Source organism: Plasmodium malariae (assembly GCF_900090045.1).
Source record: "Plasmodium malariae genome assembly, chromosome: 4".
In the NCBI taxonomy this organism is placed as follows: Eukaryota; Apicomplexa; class Aconoidasida; order Haemosporida; family Plasmodiidae; genus Plasmodium; species Plasmodium malariae.
Genome location: NC_041778.1, coordinates 773,989 through 785,883, shown reverse-complemented (window position 1 = coordinate 785,883; position 11,895 = coordinate 773,989). Strand labels below are relative to the sequence as shown.

The following is an 11,895-nucleotide window of genomic DNA, read 5'->3' as shown; positions in this document are numbered from 1 at the left end:
CTAACCCGAAGTATCCTTATTTGTTTTGTTTTTACTATAAGTCAAATTTGCTCAATATCTTCTCAATCGAATTGTTGCAATAGTATTGAAACAATTGATTTGTCCAAGTTTCATTTGCTATACTTTGTCATATCTTCTATACTATCTTCCAAATAATGGAACATGATATTAAGAGCAAAAAATTAAAAAGAAATGAGGAAAAAAATACGGAGAATAATTCATTACAGTTCTGAAGTGTGTAAACGTTTATGTGCACTCCACTTAACAGTACATATAAATATATATCAAGCGATATATTCTAACTGAAATAGCTTGTAATTTTTAAATTACACATTTTAAAAATTGTCATAGTGTGATAGTTGTATTCGTTTTTTTTTTTTCATTTTATCTGACTCATTTGTATCATTTGTTCCATTTTTCCATCTGTTCTGTTGTTCTATTTTTCTATTTTTCAATATTTTAAATATTTTTTGTAAAAGAACATTTGGGTCCCTCCACCTCTTTTGTGTACTTTCCATTTGACAATTGTGTTGTTATATATATAACTTAAGCAGTACGTTTAATTTCTGCTGTTACATCATTTTTTAAAATTATTAAGTAATTTATATTTGCCTTTTTCAAAATCCATTCTGCCTGTACAATTCATGTGCTTCCATGTGATTGGTGTAATTTTTCCCCTAAGCAAACTTCGTCACCTTCCGTCTCAACTTAGAACCACTGTATATGTTTGGAACAAGACACGTTAGAAAATTCACTCTGCACATACCAGTTGCCTTAACACCCACGTTATTTACTTTATTTATTCTACTTTTTAATAAAGCAAAATTCACCTAAAACATATTTTTGATATGCCCTCACCGTAATGTAGCTTCCTCTATCTGTTTTTCCAAGAGGCAATTGATTCAGCAAAAAAGTAAAATAAGGCGTTGTCTTTTTCCTTACTCAGTCCAAATTATATATAGGAGCACTTGTCACCTGTAATCTTAAATAGATATATATCCTCGGATGTACTACTTATGAATGCAGGTAAATTACCTGTATGAAGTGTGTTCTGTGGTTATCCCCTGAACAGTTCTGTACACGCCATACTAATATACTCTTACAGCATCCACTATGTTACACACAGTAAAACTTTACGGAACCTTCGTTACCTTCCCATTTACTACACGTCTACTATATATATATATATATATATATATATATATATATATATATATATATATATATATGTAAAATCCTTGTGTCCTGTATGGTAAAGTCGGGTACACATTAGTGCATTATGGCAAAATTGTTTTTATAATGAGGGGAAAATGTTTTTATAAGTCAGAATGTTAAATATTAAGATAAAGAATATTTTCTCATCCATTTTGTTATTATAATTTCGAAGTATCATCTCTTAATATCATTAATTGTACAGTGCTGATATTTTCTTTTTCGTGTTTACTCATGTATATACTATGCTTCATTTTGCTGCATTAATTTTAAATTCGACAGAACTAGACTATTCCCATAACGAGCCTGTTTTATTTTATTATTTTGTCCTCATAAATGAAACAATCCTTTATATACATATAAATATATATTGAAAGCGAAAAATATCAATTAGACCTTTTGTTTTTCCTTCTTTAATTTAAAACTCCACTTGTGCGTAGAAGTATTTCATTTTTTACAGGAAGAAACGTAACTAGGTGCACTAACAAATCGACCGTGCCCTTATTTTATACCTCAAAGGATTTTGCAAGTTATTTGAATCATTTGACCAATTTTTCTTCGAACAGAGTTACCCCCATAAATACATCTATATATATATATATATAGATGTGCATATATGGGTAAAGCCAAAGCTGAACAGTTAATAGACACAACGGCAAAAGGCAAAGCTTGAAAACGATATGCATGTGTGTATATATATATGGACTCGTATAAATTCAACACTAGCACTTCACTAATTAGAATGGTTGCACTAAAAGCTGCTCATCTTTAGAAAGTCATACAATATGCATCAAATTATTAAAATAAAATTTAAGTAGAAGTTTCATTGTCTTTTAAACTGTTACATTTTCATAAGTATAATTAAAAAATAAAAAATAAGAAAAAAAAAAAAAAAAAAAAAGCAGATGTTCCTTAAAAAGGACATGAATTATGTGAACATTTGCTTTATAATTCCTCTAACAGCAAATTAAAGGTAACTATAAATTCACGCATATATGCATATATTTTTTTATATGTATTATAAAATATTATCTAAAAACAGGAAAGTAGCGTAGTATTATATTGTCCCTTTTTTTAGAGTTTCTAGCATGAATTAAAATTGAAATTCTCCTCAAAAAAATAAAAATAAAAAATAAACGCTGCTGCCTTTATTTTTTAAAAAAGAAAAATTATAACAGACACACAATATTTCCTATATACACTCTTTTATACATAACAGAAGAAGCATTCATTTGCAGTATCGAATTTAGATAAACAATTTCCCGGTAATTCTTCATCCTTGCAATCGTTCCATTTATCATCACATAATTTTACACAGTACTCATATTTTCCTTCCTTTGGGGAATATGATCTTGAACAGTCATGATCCTCGTTAATGCTATCCTTGTTTTTATATTTAATTAGATTCCATTTTACATGATCATCCTTAATAAGTTTCAAAATATGAACTATCTTTTTATTATTAACAGGTGATGTAGAATCTGGTACACCTTTCTCTATTTCTGATCCTTGTGATCCATTTGTTCCTACTTCAGCTCCTGGTCCACCTGTATTTGATGACACTCCTATTCCTGGTGCTCCTCCTACTCCTGGTGCCACTCCTACTCCTGGTGCTACTCCTACTCCTGGTGCTACTCCTACTCCTGGTGCTACTCCTACTCCTGGTGCTACTCCTACTCCTGGTGCTACTCCTACTCCTGGTTGAGTTCCACTAGCACTATTATCTGAACCATAAATGACAGAGTTCGCAGTTATCACATTCTTGTTATTTAAATCATTAGCCTTTTCTGCGCTCAAACTGTTGAAATATAAATTACTATAAAAATCTGGGGAGGTTTTTAAGTAGTAATTATATAATTCGGCTTCTTTCTTCTTATTGACATTTGTCAAAGGCATATCAATGTTGAACATTACAACAGAGTGCATGAAGTTATGTTCACATTGTTCGGGGCCATGCATGTCGACCATAAAGTTTCCTTCATCCCCCCAGTACTTACCCCAGCTGTTTCTAACTATCCAGTAAGATTTTTTCTCTCCTTTGCTATTTATATAGTTACCATACCCTGTGATGTTAACTGCATGGTCAGGATGTTTATCACCACATAGGCTAAGCACCTTCTTTCCATTTAGGTCATAACCCATTGCATTTTTTGTCTTCACGTAAGCAATAACAGATCCTTTTAGCAAAATTTCCTTTTTTATTATGCCGATGAATGCGTCCATGTTTCCCTTAAATTTATCACTCTCATAGGCGGTATATCCTTTAGCCCCCAACGAATTGGGTTCATCTTTAGAATCTAATAATTCTACATTTGCCCATAAATTCGTCCAGTGATTCTGGGGATTCGGACACGCATTACCAACTTTTGCATATGAATATGGAAGGTTTACTTCTAAAGGTAGGAACTTATTTTCATCGATAATTTTAAGAAATTCTAATGGGTTCGATCCAACATGACACTTATCCTTAGCCTCTTTATTCGCACAATTGGCAACGTATAATGCCGAACTGCTCGCATGTTCATAACCCTTCATACATCTAATAGTTTCGAGATGCAACTTAGATGCAAATATCCAAGATGTTGCACAATTTCCCTAATCTTGTGCTTCTATTTTTGAAATACAAGTATTTTTATCTTTCCATCTATCACAATATTCATCATTACAAAACATACTATCTGTAAAATAGCAAGACTGTTTATTATCCTGTTCAACTGCTTCTAAATCTATAACACCATCAATTCCATCATTGAATGTATCTTTTATATTATTCTGATTAACACTAGAAGTTTCAGAAACTTTCGTAGTCTGTAATTGAATTTTATTTTCATTATTTTTGTATGACAGATTAGGTAATACTAATCCAGTTTTATTTGTTATCCAGTTTTCAGCATATTTCATACATATCGCTGGATTTTTTAGTTTATATAGTAATGAAGACTTTTTTTCTTCATTGTGTTTTTCTAATAGTTTGGTTAAGTTACTGCATGTTTCTACATGATTCGCTAGTTCGTGGTTTTCCAACGTACCACTCACATCTTCCTGCTTTAGTAACTTGCAATATTTCATTAATTCTCCTATTAATGTATTATCCATCTCTTCCATTTTTACTAATTCTTTGTTATTGTTTACGTCTACCTTGTATATTAGGTCCAATATGTTGTTAATAGATTCTGTTAGTTCAACTTCGTTCGTATTATCATCGGCTGCTTGAGTGACAGCATTTCCTTCAGTTGATACGCTTGTCAATTTTTGAACGTAATTATAACATTCATCATTAGCATCAATATTTTTTGCTTTTAGCGTACATTTGTAGCACTTTTCAATGAATATACTTCCATGCAAAAAACATTCAGACGCTATAAAATTACATTTTTCTGTTATCAGAAAAAAAAAAAAAAAAAAAAATGTGTAGTAAATAGCAGTACTAAAAGACCATATATATACTAAAATTTGGTACATAATAATTATTTTGTAAAGTCGTTAAAAGGAAAAAGAGTAACAAGCACTACTACTGGTGCTGCTGCTACTTCTGCTTCTACTACTATTATTATTTTCTTTCTCTTGCTTTATTATGCTGTTTACCAGGAACGGCTTTGCTTATGGAATAATTTTTGCTTTCCATTATGACTTCATCGTTATGTTTTAGTACCGTATGTACTTGTATAGCCGTAAATGGACTAAGCACATTTCGTATGATATACCTTTTTATGTCCGCCATATCATCTAAGATAGATACAAACATGAAATGTAAAATGTACAATATAAGTATGGGTTAAGAAATAAGGAGGAAATGCGCAACATAGAAGTCTTACACACGTTCACTGTTAAAGCGTATATATATAAATATAAATATAAATAAATAAATATATATATATATATAAATATATATATATATATATAAATATATATATATATATATATAATGAATGTCTTTCTTTAATTCATAGTGCGCGTCATTCTTCCACTGTTCGGTGTAAAAGCTACTACTTTATTATCTCATTATTATTGCGCCTTTGATGTTTTAATTACCGGTAGTTTTATTTTGATTTGGTGCGTCGTACACTTTCCATTTAAGTGTTAGTTTATTCTCTTGAATTAATGCAACAAATTTAAAGGTTTTACCTCCAGCACACTCATTTTTTGAATATTCAAATGTTTTAAGTGTTATTGAATTAGATAAAGATTTAAACTTATTGCCCATTTCAACAGTATTCTTATCTGTTTGAACATTAATAAAAATATTGGGAACAAAGAAAACTTGAAATATTTCATTACACGGACCTGTAACCATTACACCATTTGAATCAGTTAACAGCGCAGACTGTATCTTTGCTTTATTTGCAATACTGGTAGATACGTCTTGACTAGGCTGAGGATTAGATGGAACTGCTGTTGAACTTCCTACAAGATTAGAGCCTCCATTAGAAGTTGCTTGTCCTCCTGAAGATGGAGATTCGGAAGGGGATGCAGACCTTTCTGAATTACTGGATGAAATGGTAGTGCTAGAGTTTCCTGTACTTCCTGGGGCTCCATTATTACTGTCACTAGCACACTCTATGATATTTGCACTACATATAAAATCGGTATAAATTTTAATAAATATGATTGATGTGCAATAGCGAAACTAGATTTATAATTTTTTTTTTTTTTATCCTAAAGCACTTTATTTTGGAATACATAATTATATTCTCATACTCATCTCATCGTTTTTTCAGCAGTATCTTATAATTTTATAACAAATAGTTATCAGTTTTGATGGTTATTTTTTTATTTTTTATTCTTACATATTGTCAATAGTAAGGAAATACAAGACCTCATTTTGTTGCATTAATTTAAAATAAAAATAGCTTAGACTTTTTTTTTTTTTTTAAGAGTACCTATTTTGTTTTAATTATTTACTTTTTTAATAATATTTCTGTTTTATCTTATTATTTAGAAAAGGCAAATAACATTACAATTTCAATATCAATTTTTTTTTTTTTTTTTTTATTTTTATTTCCAATATAAAATTCATTTGTTTTGCTTTATTTCATAAGTGCAATAAATAAAAAGAAATAGCTGAGTGCATTAACAAGTTTTGCTAGTGTGCTCATATATTTAATGGAACCATACACATCGTAAACTGTTTTAACTATTTAGTTGCTTCTTGAATATTTGAATTTTACAGAAATATTTAAATTTATTGAACTATTAGTTCACATAATTATTGAAGTTACATATTGAAACAAATACCCGGAAGTGTGCACATAAAAATGTGTGACATTATTCTTAAAAATAATTATTCTAAATTCTGAGATCTTCAAAAGGATCATACACCTTTAGGTAATTTCAAAAAAAAAAAGAAAAAAAAAGAAAAAACTTTAAATGAAAAAATATTACTCTCTTTAAGTGCATTCTCAACATTTTCTTAATTACACCGAAATGAATTAGAGGGTAATGAAAATAAGAAGTCATTCACAAAATAATAGGTACATTAAATATATGAGTATACACATATATATGTGCACGAATTATATATACGCACATATTATATATATGCACACATTATATATATGCACGTATTAGTATATGCACGTATTAAATATATATATATATATATATATGTGTATGCATGCTTGTTTTATATTTTTAGTTTAGAACTTATCTAAGCTCAAAACAAAATTAAACATATGAAAATAAAAATTTTCGTGAAAAATTAAAATAGTATTTCCTTTTTCCTTTTTTAAGGATACAAAAAAAAAAAAAAAAAATAAATAAATATTTAATATTTTAGTCCTTAAAAAAATAAAAAATATGTGAGAATTTGCTTCTTAAAAAAAAGAGTAATAATTATAAATGTGTAATATTTAGTATGTAATATTTTTTATGTAATATTCAGTAGCTAATATTTTTCATGTAAAATATTTCACACGAAACAGAAAAGGCATTCGTTCGTTTTTTTTAATTTAGTCAAACAGTATCCTGGTGAAACTGATCTTCTACATGTATCCCAATTATTATTACAAAATGATATACAATCTCCCAACTTCTCTGGGTTTGATGCTTGTGTTCTTGAACAAGCATGATCTCCAAAGTCGTAGTAATAATCGTATTTAACTAAAGTTGTTTTCGATTTACTATTTTTAATATGTTTTAATATATGTACTACTTCAAACTTCTGGACATCTGGAACATCACTTGCTGCTGAGTCTAAACCTTGGGCCGAAGATTCCGCTACTGTTTCTGATGATGATGTTGATTCAGGTTGTCCATGTTGTCCATGTTGTCCATGTTGTCCACTTGTTCCTTCTGAGCTTTCTTCTACTGCTTGCCCATGAACGGTCATCTGATCTAACACTTTATTGGTACTTAAATCATTAGCCTTTTCTGCGCTCAAACTGTTGAAATATAAATTACTATAAAAATCTGGGGAGGTCTTAAGGTAGTAATTATATAATTCAGCTTCTTTCTTCGTATTGACTTTTGATAATGGTATATCGATGTTGAACTTTACAACAGAGTGTATGAAGTTATGTTCACATTTTTCGGGGCCATATATGTCGACCTTAAAATTTCCTTCTTCCCCCCAGTACATCCCCCAGCTATTTCTGACTATCCAGTAAGACTTCTTCTTTCCTTCATCGTTTATGTAGTTGCCCCATCCAATGATGTTTACCGCGTGATCAGCATTTTTATCACCACATACGCTAAGCACCTTCTTTCCGTTAAGATCATAACCCATTACATTTTCTACTTTTACATAAGCAATTACAGATCCTTTGTGCATAACTTCATGCTTTATTTTTTTAATAAACGTTTCCATGTTTCCCCTAAATTTATCACTCTCATAGGCGGTATATCCTTTAGCCCCCAACGAATTGGGCTCATCTTTAGAATCTAATAATTCTACATTTGCCCATAAATTCGTCCAGTGATTCTGGGGATTCGGACACTCATTACCAACATTTGCATATGAGTATGGAAGGTTTACTTCTAAAGGTAGGAACTTATTTTCATCGATAATTTTAAGAAATTCTAATGGGTTAGATCCAACATGACACTTATCCTTAGCCTCTTTATTCGCACAATTGGCAACGTATAATGCCGAACTGCTCGCATGTTCATAACCCTTCATACATCTAATAGTTTCGAGATGTAATTTAGATGCAAATATCCAAGATGTTGCACAACTTCCCTGATCTTGTGCTTCTATTTTTGAAACACAGCTATTCTTATCTTTCCATCTATCACAGTACTCTTCATTGCAAAACATGCCATTTGTCACTGGAATAGATAAAACCTTTGAGTCTTTATCTACATTTGTGAGATCCCCTTTATTATTATCCCCTTCTTTGTCAATATGGCCATATCCATTTTTATGAATTTGTAGTTCACCGTTTTCGTTAAGATACACGTCATTAGTATTTTCCAATTTTTTGTATGACAATTCAGGTAATATTAGTCCCGTTTTATTTACTACCCAGTTATCAATATATTTCATACACATTGCTGCATTTTTTAACTTCTTTACTAGTGCCGTATTATTTTCTTGAATATGATTTTTTAACAATCTCGATATATTATTGAACACATCTGTTTCTTTACCTAACTCATTCATTTCTAACGTTCCATTTGTATCTACTTCTTTTAATAACATACAGTAATTCATTAACTCTGCTTTTGAAATATCATCCAAATCTTCAAATTTTTTTAATTCTTTTTTATTACCTTTATCTGTCTTATAAATACTTTTCATTATATTGCTAATAGATTCTGTAAGTTTATATTCATTAGATCCTTCATCATCTTGTGCGATAATTTCAATATCATTAAGATTTTCCTTAATATCACTAGACACATAATTAAAACATTTATCCGAAGTAGGAGTATTCTGAATTAGCAAGTTACACGTATAACATTTCTCTATATCTGTGTTACCACTTAAGAAGCAAGCGCTTGCTATTTGCTCACATTTAACTGTTAAGGTATAAAAAAAAAAAAAAAAAAAAGGAAATAAAATAAAATAAATAAAAGAACACATGGTCATTCGCGACTATAATTATCACTTTGTAAGTATCTACATACAATAGGGAAAAAGGGTCAGTGTCCTTATTTTTTGCATCAATTTTGTTCGTGTTTTGTTATATGTTAAGATATACTTTGTTTTGTCTTTTTTTTTCAAGACTAACCTGGAATATCGTTTTTTATTGAGTAATCCTTACTTTTGAGAAAAGCCTTTCCCTCTTCAACTGCCGCAGTATGCACTTGAATTGATGTTATTGGTGTTTCTAGTTTTGGTATTTTATATTTTCTTACATCAGCTTTGACATTACCTAATATGTAAACAACAGAACGAAATCATATAAGACATCCATATATACGTAGAAAGATAACAAAAAATCTGCACACAGATGAATTATTTATGAATTATTATTTTAAAATGTGAATATTTGAAATTTACTATAATTAAGTAGTAAATTTTTTTTTTTTTTCCCTTTCTTTTCTATTCTTCAACCACATTAAGCATAAAAAAGTGGTATTATTACGATTTTATATTTACTTATTTTATTTATATGCTTATTTATTTATATGTTTATTTATTTATATGCTTATTTATTTATATGCCTATTTATTTATATGCTTATTTATTTATATGCTTATTTATTTATATGCCTATTTATTTATATGCTTATTTATTTATATGCTTATTCATATATATACTTATTTATTTATTAACATATTTATTTACTTATTTATTCTTTCTTAGCATTACTTGCATCGCTTGATGGTTCAGATGGGTAAACTTTCCATTTAAGAGTTAACACATCCTGTTGAATATATATTATAAATTTAAACGTTTTTTTTGAATCTTGTCCACACTTATTCTGTAATTCTTCTTTTTCCTTTTTAAATTCTAATACTTCATTATCTGATTGAGGAAATTTAGATGATAGTTCTATATTATCTGTTTTACTTTTAACAGTTATATAAATATATGGAATTAGAAACACCCCAACTTCTTCATTACATGGTCCTGTAATTCTTACCCCCGTATGATTTTTTAATAAAGCAGATTCTATCTTAGCCATGTTATGATAATTTGGTACTTTAGGTGAAACAGCACCATTTTGCGATTCTGCACTTAATTGCGTTGCCCCATTAGAGTTTCCAGCAGAACTTAAGTTGGGGGATACAGCTCCACCAGAACTTACATTGGGTTGTCCATTATTAACGGCTGATGGAGAGGAAAGCAAAGGCCCATTTTGAGGTGGAGATTGACTTGAACCATTTTTGGGAGTTTCATGTGATAGATTTTGTGCAACTGGAGGAGTTGTAACAGTTAAATCGGATATGTTCGGATTAGATGAGTTTTGTACTTGAGAATTAGATGGCTCATGTGTCTGAGGACCAGGTTGTGCAGGTTGTAGAGGTTGTTCAGATGCTTCATTTCCCCTGTTATCACTTACACTCACAGTTGTGCATTTTATTGTATTACTTCCAAATGAGATACCTGCGTAAAAGGTATTAAAATGCAGTATTTCATGACAATATTATATGGTGCACTAATAAACGGACTACTCATTTTTCAAAATGTATTGTACTTAATTTTTCAATCCATTGTATTTGTCTTTTTTATGGAAAATTTCGCAAAATTTCAAAAAATCGATAAAAATACATTAATCATTATAATAGCTTATTAGTACTCTTTATTGTATTATTACGTTTTTTTTTTTTTTTTGCCTTTTCTCTTACATATCATAAAAATGTACAGAATACCATACTTCATCTTGTTGCATTAATTTAAATCAATATATTTTTAGATTATTTTTTAAAAAATATTTTTCTTATAAATAAAACTTTTAATTTTGCACCAGTTAAAAGACGTACATATTATTTTATTTTTTTTTTTTTTTTCTATATTAAAAAGTAAAAATTATTTTAATTATATTTTTTCTATTATTTAAAAATACGTTTTTGGTTTTTTATTTCATTTTTCAAAATAAAATTTAATTTTTCTCCATAAAAAGTGCGTGCATTAAAATATGTATGTGTTAATGGCATGAAGAAAAAATAGAGGATAATTTATATTATATGTATAGTTCTTGTATTTTCGAATTATGTACAAATGATTGTATTGGTTGAAAAGAAGTTAACAGGTGCAATTGCGCGAGGGGCGTAAATAAAAGTATATGATTGTGTGTATGTGTGTGTGTGTGTGTGTGTGCATATATGAATATGTGTATGCATGGATGTATGCATGTATGTATATTATATATTTCATATTTTGTCCCCTTAGTGCGAACTGATCTAACGTCTAATTATTCTTAAAAGAATACATAATTTTTAGAGTTTAAAAAAAATTCTTTTTACATAAAAAAAATATTTTTTTTCTCCAAAATGTTGATTTATTTCCTTATTAAAACAGAGTAAACTAAAATGAAAAGTGAAATAAAAAAAAAAAAAAAAGGAAAAATTAAGCAACACGTTCGAATATATACATACATGCATTTATATAATTTTTCGTATGCATATGCGTACTCATTTTAGAACCTCGCGTTCCAAAAAAAAAAAAAGAAACATATACATACACATACACATACGCATACACATACGCATACACATACGCATACACATACACATACACATACACATACACATACACATACACATACACATACACATACACATACACATACACAT

The 11,895-nt window shown here is 29.2% G+C and overlaps 1 protein-coding gene and 1 pseudogene across 1 annotated transcript, besides 1 other annotated feature; both read right to left on the bottom strand.

Annotated features, from left to right (window-relative positions):
* Window positions 1-2,418: 2,418 nt before the first annotated feature.
* Window positions 2,419-6,033, bottom strand: PmUG01_04024900 (annotated as a pseudogene).
* Window positions 2,419-6,033: a sequence feature (serine-repeat antigen, putative, pseudogene).
* A 1,087-nt stretch (window positions 6,034-7,120) lies between these two features.
* PmUG01_04024800 (serine-repeat antigen, putative) lies at window positions 7,121-10,981 on the bottom strand (the record flags this gene model as incomplete). The annotated part of the gene is made up of 4 exons (XM_029003248.1): window positions 7,121-9,171; window positions 9,384-9,527; window positions 9,968-10,705; window positions 10,948-10,981. The coding sequence occupies 4 exons, from the start codon at window positions 10,979-10,981 to the stop codon at window positions 7,121-7,123; spliced, it is 2,967 nt and encodes a 988-aa protein (XP_028859700.1).
* Between the last annotated feature and the right edge of the window lie 914 nt (window positions 10,982-11,895).